Here is a 27,230-nt window from a genome sequence, read left to right as displayed (position 1 = left end):
GTTCAAATTCCAGTTTTACTCATTATGTGATCCACAGCAAGTTGCTTGACAAACTTTAATTTTTACTGTTTTGTAAAATGGGAATAATACCTATTATATAAGGATTATAACAATCTATAATCATTTATTAAAACTAGGGAGTGTTTAGTGTTTTCCTGGTACTGTTTCAAAATATGGGCTTTAAAAATTGAGTGAAATACTATTCCTGTCCTTAATACATTTCCACATACGATAGTAAGGCAAGTCAAAAAATATTACGGAAATTTTATGGGTTTTCAAGGTCGGCAGTGATGATGTGTTTGAGGGAATTAGAAAAGGAGGTGGTATATGAAAAAGCCCTTAAGGGATATTTAGGATCTCAACAGTTTAAATGGGTAGGCATATCCAAGGTAAACAAAGATAACATAAGCAGGGAGGTAAAAAGGTACTGAGTGTGACTGAAGAAGGGCCAGTTACTCCTGGTTGAACTGTAAGGTTCGCACAGGAAAGTAGAGATACGTCAGAAATGTATGGTGGGGCCATATTAGTGGTGACAGGTTCTTTCTTTAATCCAGTAGACAATGAGAAACGCTGATCTGGGTCTATGGCATAATAGGAAGTAGTATGCCACATACTGCGTGGGGGAGTTGTGCAGGAGAGGTTGGAAAGTGAATGCGTCTAAGACTGGGAAGACCAGTTTGGAGAGGCTATTGCACTGTTTTAAGTAAGAGATAATAAAGCCCTGCACCAGGTGGAGAGCAGAAGGAACGCAGAGAAGACGCAGGAGAGGCACATTTCAGAGAGAATCCAGCATGCAATGGATGTCCTACACGAGACAGAGAGATGCAGGTAACCGGAGCCATTTACACTAACGGGTAAATCTCGGGAAACCGCTGGTTTCGGCTACCGGCCAGTTATAGGTTTGAGGTGCCCGTCGCTGCCACCTTCCCTTTTTTATACTCCTCTTTTTTTCATGGCCGCCTCCACTTCCCTCCATCTCTCCCGCGCTAGTAACTGAGCTTTCAGTCATCGACCTGACCCTGCGTTTTCCCTCACGCTCAATTCTGCTTCCTATAACTGCCTCCCACTGTACTCTCACAGCCAGGACGACCACGGGTCAGGCCCTGGGGCTGTGGGACACTCCACCCGCCAGGTCCCCTATCGCCTTCGCCTAGGCAGCTGCCATGCTTGCGCCCCCACGGCTCTAGGGCCAATAGGCAGGCCCTACTGCTGGGACTCGAACGGCTATTGGTTGGCCGGGCCGTGGTGAGAGATGGTGCGGTGCCTGTTCTTGGCCCTGCAGAGAGCTGTGGGCGGTTGTTAAGGCGACCGTTCGTGACGTAGCGCCGTCAGGCCGAGCAGCCCCCAGGCGATTGGCTAGACAATCGAACGATCCTCTTTTATTGGTCGAAGGCTCGTCCGGCTCCACGCGTGCGTAAGGCGAGTGTTCCTTCCGCTCCGTGTCTCCGTTGACTGGAGACGGGCGGAGCACCGGTGCCGGGGTTTGGTGGCCTCTAGTGAGATCTGGAGGTGAGGCGGGTGGTGGCCGAGAAGCGGGGCCGGGGCGGCGGGGAGCGGGGCGAGATGGGTGGGAGCGGGGTTTGGGCTATTTTGGTGGCAATTCTGGAGCTTCCCTCGGCCCTGGGAAGTGGCTGCTGGCAGCTCCTGCGGACCTGGAGGGTGCTGCGGTTGCGCTTTGTTGGTGTGGCGGCCCGGACCCGCGGGGACTGCAAGGAATGTCCTTGAGGCCCGGCAGGCCGAGCGGCGACCGGCACCAGTGCCGGAGGAACCCAGGGTCCCGAACTGGGCTTGAGAGGCGGGCGGCGGTCTGGCCTCTTGGTGACTGCGGTCATCATCTGTGGACCCGCGGGGCGTAGCCGCGTTCATCGGCCGTGTTCAAAGTAGGCAGTGCTGGCTGCATTGTCGCGATAATCGGGGCAGAAAGGGTGTCAGGCAGGGTGACCTCGGAGGCCCCTGGATTCGAGAAATGCTAGGGGTCTGTGGGGCTTCTGGGTTGGCAGCTCGCAGGGCAGACGGGAGAAGCGCGCCTGCTGGATCCGGGCATTCACGCCCAGGAGCTGCTGTTCGTTAGCTCCTTTCTTTTACGTGACGGGAAAGATCTCTGTAAATGCTGCTAACTAACTTGGAGCCATAAAGAACCGTGGATTGGTGTAGATGTGTCCGGTTATTTACAGGAGAACGGCTTGATAGGATGCGGAACCCAACGTGGGGATTCGCACAAGGACTCAAAAGATTCTTCTTCTTCTTCTTTTTTTTTTTTTGGTAAGGGGCGTAGTCTCCTTGGTGCTGATGTTCTTTTAGGAAAAATGTATCTTGGAGATAAAAATATAGAACAGTTAATTTCTGCAGTAGGAGGAGGTCGATGTACTTCATTCTTAAGTAGTCGTTTGAAATATTTCAGGATTTGAGGATATGCCTTCTTAGACATGGTCCTGCAGAGTCCTAGGAAACATTTATTTCTGGGCTATACTAAATGTGCATGTTTTCGGCGTCCCACAAGGTAGAGAATGTACTTTTTGTTTACTTATGAATTTATTTTCGTCTCCATGCAATGAAAGGCATTTTGCAATTTAGAGATAATCTAGCAAAGGCCTGGACTTTACTTTGGGCATAGACTGGATTTTGCAGGCCTGCTTTGTTGTAGTGTTCTTCCAGAACTTACGATAAACTTGGTGGTCAAGACAAATGGGAATTAGTAACATGAAGGTTAAACAAAATTGCACATAGGTTACAGCATTAACATGAAAATTGTCAGGTGTTTGGGATAACCATTTCAAGATAAGTGAGTATGCCTGCATGCACACACTCTTTGTATTATTCCTTTATGGTCTAGTTTCTAGACTATAGATAGCCACATTATGGAATCACATGGTCTACTTAGGTTGACCCATGTGAAATTGCCAGTATTTAAAATTCAGCTAACCTACAAAAATAGCAGTTTCGTATGATTCCATTTAATACTTATCTTTGTCAGAGAACTTTGGAGCTCTAGCTTCATAAGTGAATGAAGAGAAGAGATATGACATAAAAACAGCATGTAATAGAATGTGAGCTAATTGGGTATAGAATCCAGGTTTCCTGATTGCCAGTGCAAGATTTTTTTTTTTTTTCCTTCTTTCTGGAATACCAGCTTGAGCAGCAGAATGCTAGATCCTCTTGGGATTGAAAATGACTGCCATATAAGACGCAGTTCTTGCCTTCAAAGAGACAAAATGTACACATTTAATTAATTTGAGAACACTGTAAGACAGTATATAATCAAATACTGGAATGTGCAATGCAGGCGGAGTGCTGAGTAGGAGGAAGTAGGATGCCAAAACATCCTTTTCTGCAGTTGGTCATGGTAGGTGGTTTCTGTAGCAGATTGGATTGACATTTAAGAATTATCCATTCTTTTAAAGAATCTGTAAAATGTTTGGAGCATACTTTTTAGTCTGAATAAGTAAGGCATACCTTGCCTATTTGTTTTGTTTCTTTAAGTGAAATTAATTTTTATTGCAGTGTTGCATAAATACTGTCAACTCAATTTGCAGGAGCTATCCTGTAGCCTGCTTGTTCCATTTGCAACTGCTGATGAAGGTGGAAGATTGGATTCTATGGCATGTAAATGCTTTGCATAACCACAGGGCAATGGGGAGGATGTTCATGAGAAATGAGATTGTTTATAATTATGGTTGCTTTTGACACACCCTTATAAGATTGCTCTGTTTGTTTCCAAATAGGTGGGGTTTTCTGTGTTTAGGGGTGGCTGACAGGGTCATGTGTAATTTTTTTCCTTGAATATTGCAAAGATGACTTTACACCTGGGAAAAAAGTCCCAGAATTACAATGCCACATAAAATCTTTTGAGGGAATACATAATGTGTCTAATGTATAATTATGGGTTTATGATGTTAAACCAATTTGTTCACAAGTTAGTGTTCCTACAGGGTTGCAGCTAAGATTTTAATTCAAATGAATTAACTTTTTAATAATAATGGAATCTGATTGGCATAATGAGGAAAAATCTGAGCTGAAGTGTTTTTTTGCAGGGAAAGAGAGTTAGAAATAATTTTGACCTAATTTTGAAACACATAGTTAATTTACTTTCTGGAACTTCGATGCTAGTTGATCCTGTAGAACACTTGGTAGAGTTGTGTTTTAAATGTAAGACAGAAATTATGTGATAGAATACCATCATGAAAATCTAGCCTTTTACTTTTAGTGAGTCTTTTGGTTATAATTAAGTAGGGTTCAAATCTAAGATTTGATTAAAGATTTCCAATATTTTAAGTCCAAGTACCTGCTAATTTAATAGAAAGTATTTTGTTGCTGTTGTACGTTTTCCAGGATAGTTCCAAGTTGACTGTCTCTAATCTGAAGATCTGAAATCCGAAATGCTCCAAAATCTGAAATTTCTTGAGCACCAACCTGACACTCAAAGGAAATGCTCATTGCAGCATTTGGAATTTGGATTTTGGATTTTGGATTAGGGATGCTAAGCTAGTAAATGTAATGCAGATATTACAAAATTCGAAAACATCCCAAATCTAAAACACTTCTGGTCCCAAGCATTTTGGATAAGGGATACTCAACCTGTATGTAAAATGTTTCTCCTTCCCATACCCCATTAATATATTCCCTGAATGCTCTGCATTTAGCCTTAAACTAGAGGGCATGGGTTACATCCATATCTAGGTGCCTTAAAAAAAAGTCATCTTTAGATCTGTTTCAAGATGTGTCATAAAACACATGCTACTATAGTTTAAGAATTTAAGCCAGCATTTGTTGAGCAATGCTATGTGTGAGTGCAAGGTGCTGGAGGGTAAATTGATGAATAAGACTCAGGGTGGAAGGCTGAAAAAGCATGAGTAAACACAGGCAGGTACATGCCACATTTATATTCCTTTAGGTACTGCCAGCTTTTTAAAACTGACCCACGGTAGGAAATACATGTTAATTTAAAAGCCAGACACACACTTATATATGGATAGTTTCTTGAAACATAGTTTTAAGAAATAATACCTACCCATACTACCTGGCTTACCCAACAGCTATTTTTTATAATATTGTTTTCTATTTAATTTTATTTAAAAATGTTTGTTCTTATTGACGAAACTGATGTCATGATCTAATTGATCCAGTTGTTGTGGATCAACGGTTTGAAAACTATTCAGCTAGTGGCGTGGTATGGCTGAAATGTAGAGAACATGGAGTGATGCAGTGAGAGATGACACTTGATACTTGCTTTGGTTCCTTAAAGCTACTCTTTTTTTTTTTGGTCTTTCCCCAACCCTTTATAAATAGATAAATGCTTTCTTTCTCTTACTTGATTGCCTTTTTATAGTCTGTCTTCAACAGATGAATCACTTTCTTAGTTATTACTAAATGTGAGATTCATTTGAATTCTTGCTAGTGTGGCAGTTAATGAGCTTACTTTTAAAGTCTTTTTGTTGATTTTTGCGGGTTACTAATATGCTTTATCACAGGCATTAATTTCAGTGAAAGAAGTAAGACTTGTAGGTTTATTTGTGGAGACCAATGGTAATATAAGATTTTTTCAAAATAGAATATCAGAATTAGTATTTAGCAAACAGGAAATTTAGTCATGGTAGTCACTAGATCAAAATCTTCTATGTGTTCTATTGGGAATTTTTTTGAATGCCATATACAGATACTTCAGCCAGTCATCCTCTTCTACTACTGTTCTAGCTTTTGATTAGTTGTGAAAGTTGGGAGCTTTTCATGTCTAATGCTTTTCTACTGGTCTTCTAGCACTATTGTTGATGATTCTGCTAGAAGAAAAGCAGCCACCACAGCAAAATTCTTACCCTGTTTTATTAATGTAGAAACATCTATCAGAAAAGACTTTTTCTGTTGACAGCAATGTTAGGAAGGTTTTATTAAACATCCTTTTGCTAGTGACATTCTGCCATATGTTTTATGGAATGAAAAAGTACAAGAGGTCCCTGCCCTTGAGGATCTTATAAACTAACATGATTTATAGCAGGACACTCAACAAATAGATTCTTTGGTGTTTACGTTTTGTGTAATCAGAATGTAGATGATGAAGAAGATACTTAACATGCATTTTATATTTCGGTAATTAGAAAATGTGAATAGCTGTTTCTCACTTGTGTTTTCTGCTTGATTGCTCTTCTACTTGCAAGGCTCAGGTAATAAGGTCAAGTTTATCTTAAATGTTTGAATTCATATAATTTTAAAGAAATGGCTGCTTTAAAGTTGGTTGTCAGTGAGTAGTAAAGGATTTATTGTTTGAGTGAAGAAGTAATAACATAGTTCTCTTAATTTTATAATTATTTTCCAGAATTATAAGGAACAGTATCAAATAGTCATATGTATAGGACACTGTGCATACAAAGCAGGGTTTATAGCATACTTTTCCTTAAAATCTTTTCCTAAAACTACAGTGAGCTGTATAGCACACTCTTCCTTAAAATCTTTTCCTAAAAATACAATGAGCTGTATACTAAGTGTTCACACTTGATATTCCTTCCAGGATCCACGGATTCTGTATCTACAATGTTGTCAAGACTTTTTCGAATGCATGGCCTCTTCGTGGCCTCCCATCCCTGGGAAGTCATAGTGGGAACAGTGACACTGACCATCTGCATGATGTCCATGAACATGTTTACTGGTAACAATAAGATCTGTGGTTGGAATTATGAATGTCCAAAGTTTGAAGAGGTTAGTGAAGTTAATTTGATATTGACTAAAGTAAATTACATTTTCAATTTCTAAAGAGTCCTTAAGTCCTTATATGGTCCCTTTAGGGACCACATAATTTTTAAAAGTTATGAGTAAAATATATTTTTTTTTTTTGAGAGGGAGTCTCCCTCTGTTGCCCAGGCTGGAGTTCAGTGGCACAATCTCGGCTCACTGCAAGCTCCGCCTCCCGGGTTCATGCCATTCTCCTGCCTCAGCCTCCAGAGTAGCTGGGACTATAGGCGCCCGCCACCACACCCGGCTAATTTTTTGTATTTTTAATAGAGACGAGGTTTCACCGTGTTAGCCAGGATGGTTTCGATCTCCTGACCTCATGATCCCCCCGCCTCGGCCTCCCAAAGTGCTGGGATTACAGGCGTGAGCCACCGCGCTCGGCCGAGTAAAATCTTTAGTATGTAGGAACTTACCTCAAATTTCTGTTTATATGGAATGCACTGGAAATACTATTATTTTGCGTTCTCTTCACAAATGAGTGTAATTGACTTTATTTGAGAAATACATCTTTTATAAGTAACTAATAGTCAAAAATGAGTGTGGGCCAGGTATAGTGACTCATGCCTGTAATCCCAACACTTTTGGAGGCCAAAGCAGGAGAATTGTTTGAGCCCAGGAGTTCAAGACCAGCCTGGACAACCTGGGCAACATAGTAAGACCAAGTCTTTAAAAAAAATTAAAGGCTGGGCGCAGTGGCTCACGCCTGTAATCCCAGCACTTTGGGAGGCCAAGGCAGGTGGATCACGAGGTCAGGGGATTGAGACCATCCTGGCTAACACGGTGAAACCCGTGTCTCTACTAAAAAATACAAAAAACTAGCCGGGCGTGGTGGCGGGCGCCTGTAATCCCAGCTACTTGGGAGGCTGAGGCAGGAGAATGGCGTGAACCCGGGAGGCGGAGCTTGCAGTAAGCCGAGATCGCGCCACTGTACTCCAGCCTGGGCAACAGAGCCAGACTCCGTCTCAAAAAAAAAAAAAAAATTAAAAAATTATCTGGATGTAGTAGCATGCACCTGTAGTCCTGCCAGTTTGGAGGCCATGGCAGGAGGATCCCTTGAACCTGGGAGGTTGAGGCTGCAGTGAGCTGTGATTGCACCACTGTACTCCAGCCTGGGTAACAGCATGTAACCCTGTCTCAAAAAAAAAAAAAAAAAAAAAAATTGCAGTGATGTATTGACTTACCACAGTGGTTTGATTAAAAGTTGGATTTAATTTTTGATTTGCATGTTTGATATTTTTATTGGACTTGTATTGTGCTTACATTTATGTTCTCATGACAATATATAAATGAATTGCACATGCAAAATAAAAATTCTTAGTTTTGATTGCTTATTTTAAAAGTCAGAGCTATTGGAATTTCCTTTTCTTTCTCTCCTATTAGGATGTTTTGAGCAGTGACATTATAATTCTGACAATAACACGATGCATAGCAATCCTGTATATTTACTTCCAGTTCCAGAATTTACGTCAACTTGGATCAAAATACATTTTGGGTAATAGTTTTACATGTTTAACTTCTGGTGTCATGAGATTTGTGATGTGCTGTAGAAATAAACCTGTTCATTCAAATCATGTATTTGGAAATATGTGTGTTGCTGAAAGTGTGCTGCATGCATTTAATAGTTTCCTTATTATTGGCAGTTAGACATTCTGAAATTTGAGACCTTAATAATTTGAAGAAAACTAGTATTATCTCAGAATACTGTGTGAGACTGTTATTATTTGTGTAGTAAAGGATAAAAGTTTTTCAGTATTGAACTTTTGTCATTTTAGGTATTGCTGGCCTCTTCACAATTTTCTCAAGCTTTGTATTCAGTACAGTTGTCATTCACTTCTTAGACAAAGAATTGACAGGCTTGAAGTAAGTATTTAAAACCTAAATATACTTTCTGTCAAAATACATTTTAAAAAACTTTTCTTCCCCATGCTGCTAAGGCACACATTTTCAAAAGTTAAGAAAATAAGGGGGCCGGGCGCGGTGGCTCAAGCCTGTAATCCCAGCACTTTGGGAGGCCGAGACGGGCGGATCATGAGGTCAGGAGATCGAGACCATCCTGGCTAACACGGTGAAACCCCGTCTCTACTAAAAATACAAAAAAAAAAAAAAAAACTAGCCGGGCGCGGTGGCGGGCGCCTGTAGTCCCAGCTACTCGGGAGGCTGAGGCAGGAGAATGGCGTGAACCCGGGGGAGCGGAGCTTGCAGTGAGCCGAGATCGCGCCACTGCACTCCAGCCTGGGGCACAGAGCAAGACTCCGTGTCAAAAAAAAAAAAAAAAAGAAAATAAGGGGAATTTTTTTGTATAATTTTACTATTAGCTAATTTTCTTAACTATTAACATTTTGGCATATATCCTTTTCTACTGTTTTTATACTTAAAGAAAATATCTGACATCATATATATTGTTTTATAATTTCTTTATGCATAATAATAGTTTATCAACATCTTTCCCTGTCCTTTTTTGTTTGAGACGGAGTTTCACTCTCATCACCCAGTCTGGAGTGTAATGGCATGATCCTGGCTCACTGCAACCTCCACCTCCTGGGTTCAAGCAGTTCTCCTGCCTCAGCCTCCTGAGTAGCTGGGATTACAGGCACCTGCCACCATGCCCATCTAATTTTTGTATTTTTAGTAGAGACTGTTTTTCGCCATGTTGGTCAGGCTGGTCTCCAACTCCTGACCTCAAGTGATCTGCCTGCCTTGGCCTCCTAAAGTGCTAGGATTATAGATGTGAGCCGTTGTGCCCGGCCTCCGTGTCCTTAATGTTAAACTAAATTGTTTGTAATGGCTATATGTATTCTCTTCTGTCTAAAAATCTTGTAGTTTATTAATCATCTAATGTTGGACTGTTAGGTTATTTAATTTTTTTCATTAATAACAACTGTGATGAATGTTTTTGTAACTACATTTTTGTTCATATTCATAATCATTTTCTTCAGATACATTCCTAGGAGTGAGACAGTGGTTTTGCTTTTTTTAGAGCTTTGCTTTTTTTTTTTTTTTTTTTTTTTTTTTTACGAGCTTTTTAGTGCTGTCATTGCCAATTAAGTTTCCAGAGAGTTTGTTTAGTTTATCCTTCCACAGGTGGTGATTAATGAAAATTTTTATATATTCTACTTTTTTTCCCTAATGGTAATCCAAGGAGGTACTTTTTACGAAGGATGATCTTTTGATACAAAATTACCAAAAGGTGTTTAAATGTAAATATACTTACATTTTAACATTAAAAATATTTTTAACAAATATTTTGAGCAACTGTTATGTTTAGCTTTGAGGATACCAAAGAAATATAGGGTATACCTTTTTGTCTGCAGAAAGGTACACATACTACAGGATCATACAATATAGAGGGGGAAAGGTTTTGTTCTAAAAAGAATTTTTTTAAAATCATACTTTTTCTCATTAAATTTATCTGATCATTTTGTTCTTTTCCAGTGAAGCTTTGCCCTTTTTCCTACTTCTGATTGACCTTTCCAGAGCAAGTGCATTAGCAAAGTTTGCCCTCAGTTCCAACTCACAGGTAAGTATTATTTATAAGATAGCAGTGTGAATAGTATTCTTTTTTTCAGTTTACATTAATAGGAAGGATTAATAGTTTCTTCATAGTCCAGGATTTAAGAATTGCCCAAAGTTTTAAGTTTAATTCTCAAGTCCCAAGACTGGTCTCTATAAGTGCCCCAGGAACAGTCCCCTTTATCTAACAACTCAATTATGATTCTGTAGCTACTGGAATTTTGAATTGCCTCCATTTTTCTTTTTGAAAGTTTTCAAAAATTATGGTAATAATTTTTGGGTAAATAAGAGTATTTTCCTAGTGAAACACATCAGAGAGCAGAACAGGATCTAATGGAAGAGAACCCCAGGGCTGATTGATTGATTGATTGATTGATTTGAGATGTAGTCTCACTGTTGCCCAGGCTGGAGTGCAGTGGCGAGATCGTGGCTCACCGCAACCTTCTCCTGGGTTCAAGGGAGTCTTCAGAGCCTCAGCCCCCTGAGTAGCTGGTATTACAGGCGTGCACCACCATCCCCGGCTAATTTTTGTGTTTTCAGTAGAGACGGAGTTTTGCCATGTTGGCCGGGCTGGTCTTTAATTCCTGACCTCAAGTGATCCACCCACCTCGGCCTCCCAAAGTGCTGGGATTAAAGATGTGAGCCACCGTGCCTGGTCAGACTTATTTTTAAACCCCTTAAATTAACACTAGCATTATTTCCTATTTTAAGTTTCTTCTTAATGTTCATTAGTCACTTTGAAGAACCTAACCTTTTTAACAATATTATATCAGAGCATTTTGAGTATAAAATAGTACACAATTCTGCCCTGATCATTTATTGATAAATGTGTATGGTCATTTGAACATGTTAACAAGGAAATGAGTTTGGTTTTATTAATACTAATATGATCTCATAAAAAATTTGCAACTAAGCTTCTGCCATGGTAGGCAAAAATATAGAATGTTGTAGGGTTTAATTATGTGGGATTTAAATGACAGAGTTAATGCGCGACCTCAAAGGAATATTCCTAAGAAATATCTTATTCAGTGGAAAGGGAATCAGGGCACTATATGTTCTTCTTTAAAAATTTGGCTGGGTGCAGTGGCTCACCCCTGTAATCCCAGCACTTCGGGAGGCCGAGGCAGGCAGATCACCTGAGGTCAGGAGTTTGAGATCAGCCTGGCCAACGTGGTGAAACCCTGTCTCTACTAAAAATACAAAAATTAGCTGGGCATGGTGGTGGGTGCCTGTAATCCCAGCTACTCGGGAGGCTGAGGCAGGAGAATCGCTTGAACCCAGGAGGCGGAGGTTGCAGTGAACCAAGATTGAGCCATTGCATGTTGCACTCCAGCCTGGGAAACAAAGTGAGACTCCATTTCAAAAAAGAAAAAAAAAATTCATTTTTAAATCCGTCATAATACCATCACACTTTCTATCTTGAATACCTGTTAGTTTTATCATATTGTATATTTTACTCTTTGAATAGTAATTTGATATTAATATAAGCCATAGGATGCTCTAACATTTAAAAAAGTTATTTTGTCCCTTGCCCTCATTGGTATGTTTGATCCGTTTTAGGATGAAGTAAGGGAAAATATTGCTCGTGGAATGGCAATTTTAGGTCCAACATTTACCCTCGATGCTCTTGTTGAATGTCTTGTGATTGGAGTTGGTACCATGTCAGGTTTGTAAGCAATTTTTGCCATATTTTAAAATAGGTATGTCACTAAAGAGGAAAAAGAACATCTTGGATTTGTATTATTTATTGTTAAATTCTGACTTTTAAATTACTCTTAAAATTTTTAATTATATTTGTGATATTTTTGTTCATTTGCTTTCTTTTGTTTGGTTTTTTAACCAACATTGCATTCCAAGGTTGGTCTCGAAGACACCTTCCAGGCCCTGCTGTTACTTAGACTCAACTGGTGACTTGGTTTTTTGTGTTTTAATTATCATGTAGGGAGAAAAGAGTCAGGAATTGGACAGATCTGAGTAAGATTCACCTAATAAGGTGATTGGAAATATTAATCCAGTAGTAAGCAGTACATCTCAGCAAGCACCCAGCATTAGCTTCAACACATGTTTCTTCATTCTTAATTTGGATAGTAGAGAATTAGATACTAATATCAAACATAGGACTTCATTATGTAGAATAAAAATTACAGCCTGGCATGGAAATTTGCCAGAAGGAATATATTATGGTGTGTGAAGGTCTCCTAATCCTTAGGACTATATTTTATGACTTTCTCGTAAAGACCATACTTAGTTAACTACTGTGTATTTCCTGGTACCTTAGAGCCCTCAGTGAGATGCCTCATTCTTTCAGAAGTAAATTATCTAACTTTTAAGGGTGTAAATTACTGTCATTAGTTTAGGCCTTTTCAGTGGATAGTATTTTAAAAATGTAATATTGCTTCTAACTTTCTGAGAGTAAATTATTATTTAGTTATTTCTTTTATTCAACAAAGATTTTATTTAGCAGATAAAATATTTTTTAATTTTAAAAATTTACTTACCTTAAAATTTACTTTTGGGAGTACAATTTTATGAGTTTTGATAATGACATAGCCATGTAACCAGCACTACACTCAAGAAAAAATGTTGATCAGGTGAAAATGTACTTGTATGATTTTATTCAAACAAAAGAATATATGAGAAGAGGATTCGCCAGGAAGTAATAGTTGGGCCATGAAACCACGGGGTTATTCATTGAAATAATAATGATGTGAAAAGCAACTGGGCGATGAGTTTTGTCATGATATGGTCAGAAAAGTAGACAAAGGAAGTGATTAGATTTGTGGTTGGAGAAGGCAGTGAGACATTTACAGCTATACAGAAATGGTGTAAATAGAGATTTGGGTTAGGGTAGAAAAGGACAGATTTAATACATATTAACTTGGAAGTAACCCTTTGAAAAAGCCAGTACAAAAAGTAGAAAGTCTTAGCTTCTTGGATGCATGTGGATTGGTGCTGTTTCTTTGTGTATAGAGAGACTTATCTGGGGACAAAGTAAGGAAGAATGCCTGGAGAGCATATGGCAACAACATGAGTGAATATTGTGCAGAGAGAAATAGTAGATAGTCAAGTCAGGAAAGCATTGGTCAAGTATGGTTTCGATGGCCTCAAGTTTGAAAAGATTATATTCAGCTACCGTTTAAAATGTAGTTTGATTTATAATGCTTTTGTTATTGTGATTGTGTAGCCTCTTGAATTTCCACATTTGAGGGTAATTGTGGAATTAAAAATATACAATATATGCTTGTTCTAGTCAGTCAAATGATATCTTAAAATTTAGGAAATAAAATACAACTTTGAGTTTTTGTGAGCAGTTTTTATAGGACAATTTAAATTTACGTTTCAAAGCATTGTTATGTTTGACATCAGAAATATGTTTTTTATTATGCTCAAGGTTATTTGTAAAGTGAGAGAGAAGGATTTGGTGGTAATCTAAGGTCTCTTCTAGCCTCTATAATTCGGTTGTTTTCTATTTGAGATTACCAAATGATACCTTAAGCATTTTGTAGTGGATTATGTTTGTTAATTTTTAATCTTGAGTTGCCATTTTGTATTATATCATTTTCCAAACAGATCAATGAAATAACCAAAATTATAAGAACTTCAGTAGCCATCATAGAGGTTATATTGAAATTAGAGTTTGTTGGTACACAAAAAATAATTATTTTGATCTTATATCAGGACTGGCATAACTGGCAGGATATTCTACTTATATAAAAAATCCTTGGTTAATTGGCAAATTGCTTTTCTCCTAACAAGTGGGATTAAATCAATAGTGTAACTGGGGTTTTGCTCCATTAGAGTAGCCTGCATGCTCCATATTTCATAACAAGGCACTACTGCTTGACAAAAAGGAGTTGGAAACACATATGTTTATCAGTTGTGTATTAAACACTACGATTCTCCCTGGCATTGTGATATTGGGGACATGGGAGAAGGCAAGAGCTTTGCCCTTGAGGGACTTACAGTTCTGTGGTTATTCCTGCTGTTCCCTAAGGCTTGGCATCACCTCTGAGTTGCTAATTCTATTTCCAGTAAATGGCAAGGAGCTTAGTGTATTGATATTTTCATGTATTTGTCTGCCTGCAGGAAGACAAATATATCCTTGTGATACATGCAGCATCAAAAATACACACACTTTACTAGTTATATCTTTAATTTTTCTCTAACCAGGGGTTCGTCAGCTTGAAATTATGTGCTGCTTTGGCTGCATGTCAGTTCTTGCCAACTACTTCGTGTTCATGACTTTCTTCCCAGCTTGTGTGTCCTTGGTATTAGAGGTAAGACCAGTTCTTACATATGGCACTAGTAGAAGAGTAATATTTCTGCTTACCTCAGTTTACCTGAACAGAATCAGTACCTTCTAATGTCACACTGACTTAATTTGTAGCTTTCTCGGGAAAGCCGCGAGGGTCGTCCAATTTGGCAGCTCAGCCATTTTGCCCGAGTTTTAGAAGAAGAAGAAAATAAGCCAAATCCTGTAACTCAGAGGGTCAAGATGATTATGGTAATGACATAGTTTTCTTCTCCTTTTAGTATCCTCACTTCCAATCTTATTCTTTTAAGATTTCTTATTTTCTACAATTTTTGGCCCATTCGATGATATTGCACCCCCTTCTTCCTTTTTTTCTTAATGTGTTCATTTCTTTGAGGCTCCTGGTCTTTATTAGCCCCTCTCTCCTAAGCAAACTTTTTAAGTTCCTCCACCTTATCTCCCTTTGAAAGCCTGTTCTTTGGGATGTTTTCAGTAGTTCAGTGGGGTCACTACTTTATTTAGTTGCATAGCAAGCTTGGGGCTTTCTTTTTCATGGTAAGAGGAAGCTATGAGAGATAATGTCTGGTTGTCCATTTGCTAGGGATAAGAAATTTAAGTTCTGTTGATATGCAGAGGATACATTATTTTTAAAATTTTATTTCAGTCTCTAGGCTTGGTTCTTGTTCATGCTCACAGTCGCTGGATAGCTGATCCTTCTCCTCAAAACAGTACAGCAGATACGTCTAAGGTTTCTTTAGGACTGGATGAAAATGTGTCTAAGAGAATTGAACCAAGTGTTTCCCTCTGGCAATTTTATCTCTCTAAGTAAGTTAACTGATATCTACTTTGTGATATATTAATCATAGTACTCTATGCTAATATAAGTTCAGATTGTGTCCTTTACATTTCTGAATAATATTTTAATTTGCTTTCTTTTATTTAGAATGATCAGCATGGATATTGAACAAGTTATTACCCTAAGTTTAGCTCTCCTTCTGGCTGTCAAGTACATCTTCTTTGAACAAGCAGAGACAGAATCTACACTCTCGTTAAAAAACCCTATCACATATCCTGTAGTGACACAAAAGAAAGTCCCAGACAACTGTTGTAGACGTGAACCTGTGCTGGTCAGAAATAACCAGAAGTGTGATTCAGTAGAGGAAGAGACAGGGATAAACCGAGAAAGAAAAGGTAACTTGTTATTCTCTTCACTTTCAGTCCTTCATTGCTTCTTCAAAAAATAGTCTGTTTTCAAAATTTTGTGCCGTGTTGTGAGATTTCTTTTGATCTCTTGAACAGTTGAGGTTATAAAACCCTTAGTGGCTGAAACAGATACCCCAAACAAAGCTACATTTGTGGTTGGTAACGCCTCCTTACTCGATACTTCGTCAGTACTGGTGACACAGGAACCTGAAATTGAGCTTCCCGGGGAACCTCGGCCTAACGAAGAATGTCTGCAGATACTTGGGAATGCAGAGGTAAGGATGATACATAAACTCCAACGTGGCAGTTTTCATTACAAAGGAGCTTTTTCAAGGAAGAAAAATCTAGTATCTGCTGAACACTACAGCTAAGTTCTGGGCACCGTGTAACATAACTAACAGATACTATCTTCTTTCTTTATTTCCCACAATCTTGAGAGGTAGGTAGAATTATCTGTTTTCTCGATGAGAACGTTGAGGTTCCAGTATGTTTAATTTCCCCAAGTAGTACATCTAGGAAATGGTAAAGCTGATAGCAGGGTCCAAGATTTTCTGACTCCAGAGTCAAAACTCTTTCTAGTTTATTACTGTTTTATCATAGAGATGAGCGACTACTGTATTCTCATAGGTGTGTTGAGGCCTAGAAAGAGTTTAACACAGAGACAAGTTTCAAAGATACAAGAAAGTTTTTGTTTTATTTTGTAAGCTTGATACCCATGAGGAAGCTTGCTTTTTTTTCTGAGATTTGAACAGGGTCTTCTACCTACATGACCATATCAGTCTACTCATGCTTTCATGCAAATAATCATGTTCCATCCATGTCTGCTTAATATGGTTAATTCTTTCTTTTAAATATATTTTAATACGTTTATTGGTAAAATGCAATTTTTCACCAGTTTTATTGAGGTATACTTGACAAATGAAATTTTATTTTATTATTATTATTATTTTGGGAGACAGAGTGTCATTCTGTCACCCAGGCTGGAGTATAGTGGCACCATCTTGGCTCACTGCAACCTCCACCTCCCAGGTTCAAGTGATTCTTGTGTATCAGCCTCCTGAGTAACTGGGATTACAGGCATGTGCCACCATGTCTGACTAGTTTTTGTATTTTTAGCAGAGATGGGGTTTCACCATGTTGGCCAGGCTGGTCTCAAACTCCTGGCCTCAAGTGGTCTGTCTGCCTTGGCCTCCCAAAGTGCTGGGATTACAGGCATGAGCCACTGCACGCCCGGCCTGCATTCTTTAATCATATACTTTTTAGCTGAATTTAGTCATTGTTCTTTAAACGCAGTTCCCAACTCTGGGTTTCTATTGTTTTTGTCATCTGACATGCCTCCCCATCTCCAGGTGTTCACACCTTCAGGGCAAATGCTAGCATCTATGAAATCTATCTCAATTCCGCCAAACAGAAGTAACCTTTCTTTTCTGAAGCATCCTTTATATAGAGACTGTGCATTTTTAATGGCAGTTGTACTTTGTTGCTTATATCATATTTACATGAATATCTCCATTATTAGACATCAGGCTCTTAGAAGGCTAAGTCCATGTCTTGAGAAGGCTTTGGATTTCATAGGTGCTCAGTAAACTTTAAGAGAATGAATGAATTTTCATTGACAATACATACACCAGCTAATGTTTATCTTACTATTCTTTTGAAAAATTAGACTAATATTAGTGTTTGCAAAGAAGATCCTTGAATAAATCCACAGGTAGTAGTCACAAAATTGAATTACTGGTACCAGTTTTGTGGAAGGTGGTGACTGTGAATGTGTGTGTATATATGTATGTATGCATATGTATGTATATCACCACCACAAGCAGAGTCAAGAGACAGCTAATAAACCAAGAGAAAATATTGGCAATTTATGTTTAAGGCTAAAGGGCTAATCTCTAATATATAAAAAGCTCCTGCAAACTGATGAGACTAAATTTTTATCTAATTTTTTAAAAGCAGATAATATAATCAGTCTATTGTCAGGAAAAAAGTACATGTGGCTCTTAAAAATGTGAAAAGGTGATTAACTTCATCCTAAGAGAACTGCAAATTAAAATTGTACTTGAGATATTTTCACTCATCAGATTGGCAATAATCCCAGGGTTTAATAACATACTCTATTGAGGTTGTCGGGAAAAGTCTTTTCTTGGTTTTTTTGTTGTTGTTGTTGTTGTTGTTTGTTTCTTTTGAGAAGGAGTTTTGCTGTTGTTGCCCAGGCTGGAGTGCAGTGGCGTGATCTTGACTCACTGCAACCTCTGCCTCCCAGGTTCAGTTGATTCTCCTGCCTCAGCCTCCCAAGTAGCTGGGATTGCAGGCATGTGCCACCACGCCTGGCTAATTTTTTATTTTTAGTAGAGACGGGGTTTCTCCATGTTTGTCAGGCTGGTCTCGAACTCTGGACCTCGGGTGATCTGCCCATCTTGGCCTCCCAAGGTGCTGGGATTATAGGTGTGAGCCACTGCCCCCCAACCTGGAAAGGTCTTTTCTTACATTGGTGGTGAGAAGGCAATTGGACAGTGTTAATTCAAATTAATAAAGTTGTAAAAATTATAAAAATTTATAAGATTATAAATGTTCATACCCTTTGGCCCAACACTTGTGTGAATTTATACCCATATATATGCGTGCGTGTGTGTGTGTGTGTGTGTGTGTGTGTATTTATAATCATGCATAAAAAAGTCTGGATGGATACACAATAAAATAGCGGTACCTATTTATGTGTAGTTAGCAAAGAACTGGGCAGATGGTAGACAGAGATGGGATGAAGACTTTTTGTTATATCTCTTTTAATATTTAGTTTTTTTTTTTTTTTTTGAGACGGAGTCTCGCTCTGTCGCCCAGGCTGGAGTGCAGTGGCCAGATCTCAGCTCACTGCAAGCTCCGCCTCCCGGGTTCCCGCCATTCTCCTGCCTCAGCCTCCCGAGTAGCTGGGACCACAGGCGCCGCCACCTCGCCCGGCTAATTTTTTTTTTTGTGTGTGTGTTTTTAGTAGAGACGGGGTTTCGCCGTGTTAGCCAGGATGGTCTCGATCTCCTGACCTTGTGATCCGCCCGTCTCGGCCTCCCAAAGTGCTGGGATTACAGGCTTGAGCCACCGCGCCCGGCCAATATTTAGTTTTTAAACCATGTGAATATCTTGCCTGTTCAGGATATTAAAAATAGAAAGTTTACTAGAGTTTAAACAATAGCTGTTACATCTGACACACACTTGAAACCTTGCTAAATTCACATTTATTTTTCTTTTTACGGTGTATTAGTGCAAGCCTGTCTTTGTATTGTAAAATCTAATGATATGGTATTTATATTATTTTTGTTTGGCATTTTTTGTATTAAATGAATTGTTATTTTGCGGAGGTATCTTTTTTTTGTTTTGTTTTGTTTTGTTTTGAGAGAGTCTTGCTCTGTTACCCAGGCTGGAGTGCAGTGGCCGGATCTCAGCTCACTGCAAGCTCCGCCTCCCGGGTTTACGCCGTTCTCCTGCCTCAGCCTCCCGAGTAGCTGGGACTACAGGCGCCCGCTACCTCGCCCGGCTAGTTTTTTGTATTTTTTAGTAGAGACGAGGTTTCACCGTGTTAGCCAGGATGGTCTTGATCTCCTGACCTCGTGATCCGCCCATCTCGGCCTCCCAAAGTGCTGGGATTACAGACTTGAGCCACCGCGCCCGGCCCCGGAGGTATCTTTTAATTAAAAACTACAGTGATTTAATTTAAAAATTACATTATTTTAACTTAGCATTGTTTGTATTAAATGGTTTATAACATGAACTATAGTCTTTCAAGCCTTCTGTTTCATCTCTCTCTCTAACCCCAATTTCATTTTTTTTCTCCATTTCTTTAGAAAGGTGCAAAATTCCTTAGTGATGCTGAGATCATCCAGTTAGTCAATGCTAAGCATATCCCAGCCTACAAGTTGGAAACTCTGATGGAAACTCATGAGCGTGGTGTATCTATTCGCAGACAGTTACTTTCCAAAAAGCTTTCAGAACCTTCTTCTCTCCAGTACCTACCTTACAGGGATTATAATTACTCCTTGGTATGTTGTTTTCTTGATTAAGAGAGGTTTGCTTTGTATGTTTTTAATCTTTTTGTTTTCTTGATTAGTTTCGTATATGTACATAGTTTTATAAAACATTTTCCTTTTAAATCATTTTACCCTAATTTTTTATTCTGCTTATGATGTAGGTCATAGAAAACAAAAATATTTTTCCTGTTTTTACAGTCATTACTCAAAGATTTTAGTATTTTAAACACTTTTTAAAGGTAAATTAAAAATTTTGTTTAAAAAGAATACATACTAAAGGATTATGTTTGAAGATAGTTATTAATGACAAGCTGAGATGAGTTTTTGTGCATTTTACTATATAGATTTTCATTTGGTGCCTGACTTTACCTTGTAGGTGATGGGAGCTTGTTGTGAGAATGTTATTGGATATATGCCCATCCCTGTTGGAGTAGCAGGACCCCTTTGCTTGGATGGAAAAGAATTTCAGGTTCCAATGGCAACAACAGAAGGTTGTCTTGTGGCCAGCACCAATAGAGGCTGCAGAGCAATAGGTGTAAGTTGGCATTTATATATTTGCCAGTTTTAAAATACATCATGGGCAAGGCAATGAGAAGAGTTTTAAGGACAATTAGTTGATACCTTTTGGGTCAAGCATGAGCGTTTTTGGGTAACATGTGCTTGCTTCTCTAACATATACCGTGTAGCTTGGTGGAGGTGCCAGCAGCCGAGTCCTTGCAGATGGGATGACTCGTGGCCCAGTTGTGCGTCTTCCACGTGCTTGTGACTCTGCAGAAGTGAAAGCCTGGCTCGAAACATCTGAAGGGTTCGCAGTGATAAAGGAGGCATTTGACAGCACTAGCAGGTGTGTGAGTGGATTTGTATGTACATTTATATCTATTTATTTTAGAACCAGTGTCATTTTCTGTGATTACCAAACATAATTGTTAACATATTACCTCCTTAGGAGCACATAACAGAATATCAACTTTAAAGCTATTCATTTAAAATAAGTAATATTTATGCTTGGTTGGGGGGAAAAAAAGAATCTTGATTCAAATGAATAGCTCCACAGAGGTAAATTAGTAAGAAAAAAAAAAAGTGTGAGCTAGTAATTTTGATTAGACTGTTACTTTGCCTAGGAGAGAACTGTCTTAGAAAAAAAGATTTTCCAGATAGGAGAGAAGTATTAGTATAATAGACTTACTTTAAATAAAGAAAATTAAATTTATAAAGTAGCATAATCAATACAAATGATAACCACAATATAGTTCAAGCTAACACATTTGTTTTTATGTGAACTGTGTAAGTTTAAGAAATAATTGTGACTGGGCGCAGTGGCTCATGCCTGTAAGCCCAACACTTTGGGAGGCCAAGGCAGGCAGATCACTTGAGGCCAGGAGTTCGAGACCAGCCTGACTGACATGGCGAAACCCTGTCTCTATTCAAAATACAAAAATTGGCTGGGCATGGTGGCCCGCGCCTGTAATCCCAGCTACTCAGGAGGCTAAGGCAGGAGAATTTCTTGAACCTGGGAGGTGGATGTTGCAGTGAGCTGAGATCACGCCATTGCACTCCAGCCTGGGTGACAGAGCGAGACTCCATCTCAGAAAAATAAATAAATAAATAAAGAATAAAATACAATCTTTGCATCTTTTATTTATAGATTTGCACGTCTACAGAAACTTCATACAAGTATAGCTGGACGCAACCTTTATATCCGTTTCCAGTCCAGGTCAGGGGATGCCATGGGGATGAACATGATTTCAAAGGTAAGTGTAGGCAGAGTATCTGAAAGTACTTTTATTAAAAGGTAAATATTGATTTACCTTTATATCATGTTATATCAATCAGGCATTTGTTGATTGGTATTCCTTACATTTGATAGATTTAATTTAGACTTGGCATTACACATATCCTGAGTTTACTCAGGACTGGGAACAGTCTTAGTGTTGACATTTCAAAACTTTATCTAGTCAAGAGACCACCTTTGAAGCTGACCTCTTCCAGAGACTTCAAGATTCGTCTTTAAGAACAGCAATATAATCCCAGTACTTTGGGAGGCCAAGGCAAGGAGATTGCTTGGGGTCTGGAGTTTAAGACCAGCCTGGGCAACACAGTGACATGCCATCTCTACAAGCAATAAAAAAAAAATAGCTGGGCATAGTGGCACATACCTGTGGTCCTCGCTACATGGTAGGCTGAGGCGGGAAGTTAGCTTGAGCCTAGGAGCTTGAGGCCAGCTTGGGCAACGTAGCAAGACCCTGACTCCATTCATCCATCTGTCTGCCCGTCCGTTCGTCTGTCCATTTTGAATTTAGGATATTTTCTACTTATGTGGGGTTTACAGTCTAATAAACCTATCAAAAGTCAAGGAGCATTGCCAATAAACAGTATGGCAGTTCAACAACTTAAAAATAGAATTACCATATGACCCAGCAGTTGCACTTCTGGGCATATACCCAAAAGAACTGAAAGCAGTTCTCAAAGAGATATTTGTACACCTATGTTTGTAGCAGCATTTTTCATAATAGCCATGAACTGGAATCAACCTAAGTGTTCATTGTTGGATGAATGGACAACAAATTAGATGTATTTGTATGTGTGTGTATGTATATGTCTATATAAAATGGAATATTACTCAGCTTTAAAAAGGGAGGAAATTATAGCACATGATACAACATGGATAAACGTTGATGACTTTATGCTAAATGAAATAAACCAGTCACAAAAAGACAAATACTATATCATTCCACTTGAATCAGGTGTCCAGAATAGTCAAATTCATAGAGACAGAAAGTAGAATGGTGGTTATCATGGGTTTGGGGAAGGGGAAAATGGGTGGTTGTTATTTAGTAAGTACAGAGTTTTTGTTTTATGAGATGAAGAGAGTTCTGGGAGCAAAGACATGGAACCAGCCCAAATGCCCATCAATGATAAACTGGATAAAGAAAATGTGGCACATATACACCATGGAATACCATGCAGCCATAAAAAAGGAATGAGATCATGTCCTTTGCAGGGACATGGATGAGCCTGGAAACCATCATCCTCAGCAAACTAACACAGGAACAGAAAACCAAACACCACACCTTCTCACTTGTAAGTGGGAGTTGAACAGTGAGAACACACGAACACAGGGAGGGGAACAACACACACCGAGGCATGTTGGGGGGTTGGGGGCAAGGGGAAGAGCATTAGCACAAATACCTAATGCATGTGGGGCTTAAAATCTATATGACAGGTTGATGGGTGCAGCAAACCACCATGGCACATGTATACCCATGTAACAAACCTGCACATTCTGTGCATATATCCCAAAACTTAAAAAAAAAAAAGAGTGCTGGGTATTTGTTGCATCGCAGTGTGAATATACTTACCACTGTATACCTAAAAATGGGTAGGATGGTAAATTTTATGTGTTTTACCACAATAAAATTATTTTTTAAATTGCCAATAAGTATGTTTTGGGTTATTGAGGTATGAGTCGTTAATTGAATTAATTCTATTTAATTGGAAGTCATTGGAAAGCTTATTTGTGTTTTATGTAATATTAAAGCTCAATGACTTTCCACCTCACAAGATCAACTCTTATGACTCACTTCTCTTTACAGACTGCATTACTTGGGGTTTTAGGTAACAGCTGAATAATTAGAAGATGGAATTTATTACTCATTCCCCAGTGACATATAAATATAAGTATCCTTATTGAGTATTTTTAACATTATCATTTTTTATCTACATCCTATTCAACAATGACTACAAAGAACTTGGTTTTCTTACCGAGAAAGAAACACATTAGGAATCTATACCTGACCAAGAAAGTAATTGTGATGGTTAATAAAACAGCTGTTACTTTTGTGCTCAGTTTCTTTGAAGTATAGTTATTACACTTAGAAATATATCATAGATACAAATAAATTCTTCTCATAAGGATGAATATTTCATGCATTTTAATATGTGTGTGTTTTGCGTTCTTGTTAACAGGGTACAGAGAAAGCACTTTCAAAACTTCATGAGTATTTCCCTGAAATGCAGATTCTAGCTGTTAGTGGTAACTATTGTACTGACAAGAAACCTGCTGCTATAAACTGGATAGAGGGAAGAGGAAAATCTGTTGTTTGTGAAGCTGTCATTCCAGCCAAGGTTGTCAGAGAAGTGAGTGACTGGATAGATAACTTATCTTTTTTATTTTGTAATCATCTTTAATTGTATTTAAAACTAGGGTAAAGGAGTATTAACATTTTAAATAAAGTTAAATATATGGGACAGTGTTTTCCATCAAAGATGGCTGTTGTACCTTGCCACCTGCCTATGTGTATCTAATCCATAGGAACAAACTTTACTGATTTTTTTTTAATTATTATTTTTTAATGGAGGACAGAACTTGAATGGGGCCACATCTAAACTTTGTTTTCTGGAGGTGCAGAAAGATAGATTTGGGTAACATTCCCCTGAACCTTCTAGAGGAACATCTAAATGTACACAGCTCTGTTTTCTAGGTATTAAAGACTACCACAGACGCTATGATTGAGGTCAACATTAACAAGAATTTAGTGGGCTCTGCCATGGCTGGGAGCATAGGAGGCTACAACGCCCATGCAGCAAACATTGTCACTGCCATCTACATTGCCTGTGGACAGGTGAGCTCTTCAGCCTCCACTTCCCTTGTTACGTCTTTCTGAGTGAAAGAAGTATATTGTAGATTTTTTCTTTTCTTTTTTCCAGGATGCAGCACAGAATGTTGGTAGTTCAAACTGTATTACTTTAATGGAAGCAAGTGGCCCCACAAATGAAGATTTATATATCAGCTGCACCATGCCATCTATAGAGATAGGAACGGTGGGCGGTGGGACCAACCTGCTACCTCAGCAAGCCTGTTTGCAGGTATGATGTATCAGGCATAGAGTCCACACGTCTAGTTCCAACTCTGGGTTTCTCTTTCTAGCTGAGACTATGTATCACTCACCTCTATATTTTAATTGGTCTTTTCAAAACTCTTTTGTCATATCAGCCTAATCCATTGTGTCCAAATAGGCATGTTTCAGCTTATGCTTAGATAAGAAAGTAGATGAAGAGAGCAGATGAATGTTCATCTGCTGAGTAAAGGGTACTGCCAGTGAGGCTGTGAATATGATGTTAGCTATGGTGTTATGCACTGTCAGTCGTGGCTGTCAAGTCTTGGAAAGTTAGTACGTCCAGTGGAGTCTAGTTCTATTCTAATGCCATTTATAGTTGCCCTGTTTTTAGTTGATTGAGTAAGAAATTGTTCATGATTTTAAGGGTGAATCTTGCTGTGTCTCTCTCTGGCTACAGATGCTAGGTGTTCAAGGAGCATGCAAAGATAATCCTGGGGAAAATGCCCGGCAGCTTGCCCGAATTGTGTGCGGGACCGTAATGGCTGGGGAATTGTCACTTATGGCAGCATTGGCAGCAGGACATCTTGTCAAAAGTCATATGATTCACAACAGGTAATACCTAAAGATATATTTAACATGTTTTCCCTATATTTCAAAAAATATGCAGTGTAAAAACTTACTACTCAGCTACTGTAGTCCCAAGTTAAAATTCTACATTCCTGATGTTTATATATTGCTACTTTGTCATTTTCTACCATAGGTCGAAGATCAATTTACAAGACCTCCAAGGAGCTTGCACTAAGAAGACAGCTTGAATAGCTTGACAGTTCTGAACTGGAACACGGGCATTGGGTTCGAAAGGACTAACATAAAATCTGTGAATTAAAAAAGCTCAATGCATTGGCTTGTTGAGGATGAATAGATGTGATCACTGAGACAACCACTTGGTTTTTGACTCTTTCAGAGAGGTCTCAGGTTCTTTCCATGCAGATTCCTCAGATCTGAACACAGTTTAGTGCTTTACATGCTGTGCTCTTTGGAAAGATTTCAACAAGAATATTGTACGTTAAAGCATCAAAGATGGTAATCTACAGCTCACCTCTGAAGGCAAATACAAGCTGGGAAAAAAGTTTTGATGAAATTCTTGAAGTTCATGGTGATCAGTGCAATTGACTTTCTCCCTCACCCCTGCCGATTGAAAATGGATTTTAAAATTATACTATAGCTGACGAAACTCCTGATTTTGTAGTTAATTTATTAAGTCTGGGATGTAGAACTTCAAGAAGTAAGAGCTAAGTTCATATTTGTAAATTAATTCTTCATTTGGTGCTGGTCTATTTTGATTTTGGGGGGTAATCAGCATTATTCTTCAGAAGGGGACCTGTTTTCTTCAAGGGAAGAAACACTTATTCCCACACTACAGAATAATGTGTTAAACGTGCTAAATAGTTCTGTCAGGAAAACAAATCACTGCATTTATCTCCGCAGGCTATTTGTTCAGAGAGGCCTTTTGTTTAAATATGAATGTTTGTCTAGATTGGCTATAACATGTCTTTCAGCATTAGGCTTTTAAGAAACACAGGGTTTTGTATTCATTACTAAAGATATCAGAGCTCTTAAATGTTGCTTAGATGAGGGTGAGTGTCAAATGCAAGCAAGACTGGGACCTTAGAAATCAATGGAGAAACACAGTTTTGAAAGAAAAATACCATTTCTCTAAGCCAACTTTAATTGCTTAAGAGACATTTTTATTTAGTTGAAAAATCTAGCTTTTTTTTTTTTTGTAAACTGTATCAAATCTGTATATGTTGTAATAAACCTTCTTATGCTAGTTTATTGGAAGTGTTCAAGAAATAAAAATCAACTTGTGTACTGATAAAATACTCTAGCTTGGGCCAGAGAAGATAATGTTCTTTAAGGTTGTCCAGGAAACCCTGGCTTGCTTGCGGAGCCTAATGAAGGGGAAAGTCAACTTTCAGAGCCAGTGAAGGAGCCATGTGAATGGCCTAGTTCCTGTGGCCAGGAGGTTGGTGACTGAAACATTTACAGAGGGCTCTTTGATGGACCCATGAACGCTCTTAGCTTCCTCAGGGGATCAGCAGAGTTATTGAATCTTAATTTTTTTTTAATGTACAAGTTTTGTATAAATAATAAAGAACTCCTTATTTTGTATTACATCTAATGCTTCAAGTGTTGGTCTTGGAAAGCTGATGATGTCTCTTGTAGAAGATGGACTCTGAAGAACATTCCAGTAAACCACGGCAGCATGGAGAGCCTCTTAGTGATTGCGTCTGCAGTGTTATTGTGGAAGATTTACCTTTTCCGTTGTACGTAAAGCCTAAATTGTTTTTGTTGTGACTTTTTAGCCAGTGACTCTTTTTCTGAGCTTTTCATGGAAGTGGCAGTGAAAAATATGTTGAGTGTTCATTTTAGGACTGTAATTAATATCTTGCTAAATTAATGTTTTGTACAATTACTATATTGTATACATTTTGTTATAGAATACTTTTTTTCTAGTTTTAGTAAATAATGAAAAGGAAGTTAATACCAATAAGTGTAAGCAGTAACCTTTTTTTCTTTGGATTAATCCTAGCCCTGCCTGAGGTCTGGAAGCTTGTAAAGTCTGGTCATAGTAGTAACCTGTAATTCATGCGAGGAGTCACATGACCATTCTCAAACTCTAAAACATTG

At 38.6% G+C, this 27,230-nt stretch overlaps 1 protein-coding gene across 3 annotated transcripts; it reads left to right on the top strand.

Annotated features, from left to right (window-relative positions):
* The first annotated feature begins 804 nt into the window (after window positions 1-804).
* Window positions 805-26,716, top strand: LOC105475132 (3-hydroxy-3-methylglutaryl-CoA reductase). 3 transcript variants are annotated; one of them, XM_071098805.1, is made up of 20 exons: window positions 805-828; window positions 6,500-6,687; window positions 8,101-8,212; window positions 8,493-8,580; window positions 10,153-10,237; window positions 11,791-11,896; window positions 14,401-14,507; window positions 14,618-14,734; window positions 15,147-15,307; window positions 15,426-15,673; window positions 15,782-15,960; window positions 19,519-19,713; window positions 20,078-20,236; window positions 20,388-20,545; window positions 21,347-21,452; window positions 23,668-23,838; window positions 24,183-24,323; window positions 24,409-24,567; window positions 24,997-25,151; window positions 25,300-26,716. In XM_071098805.1, the coding sequence occupies exons 2-20, from the start codon at window positions 6,523-6,525 to the stop codon at window positions 25,352-25,354; spliced, it is 2,667 nt and encodes an 888-aa protein (XP_070954906.1). In that variant the 5' UTR covers window positions 805-828; window positions 6,500-6,522; the 3' UTR covers window positions 25,355-26,716. The 3 variants fall into 3 exon arrangements, with proteins under 3 accessions (XP_070954906.1, XP_011728456.1, XP_070954907.1); XM_011730154.3 differs by lacking the exon at window positions 805-828 and adding an exon at window positions 1,388-1,509; XM_071098806.1 differs by lacking the exon at window positions 805-828 and adding an exon at window positions 1,860-1,880.
* Window positions 26,717-27,230: the final 514 nt, after the last annotated feature.

This window comes from Macaca nemestrina, chromosome 6 (assembly GCF_043159975.1).
Source record: "Macaca nemestrina isolate mMacNem1 chromosome 6, mMacNem.hap1, whole genome shotgun sequence".
Lineage (NCBI taxonomy): Eukaryota > Metazoa > Chordata > Mammalia > Primates > Cercopithecidae > Macaca > Macaca nemestrina.
This window is presented reverse-complemented; position numbering and strand designations above follow the sequence as displayed.

Coding starts and splice junctions, on each gene's coding strand:
- LOC105475132 (XM_071098805.1), top strand. CDS start 6,523: ATGTTGTCAAGACTTTTTCGAATGCATGGCCTCTTCGTGGCCTCCCAT. Junction 10,238..11,790: donor CCCTCAGTTCCAACTCACAG/GTAAGTATTATT, acceptor GATCCGTTTTAG/GATGAAGTAAGGGAAAATAT. Junction 11,897..14,400: donor TGGAGTTGGTACCATGTCAG/GTTTGTAAGCAA, acceptor TTCTCTAACCAG/GGGTTCGTCAGCTTGAAATT.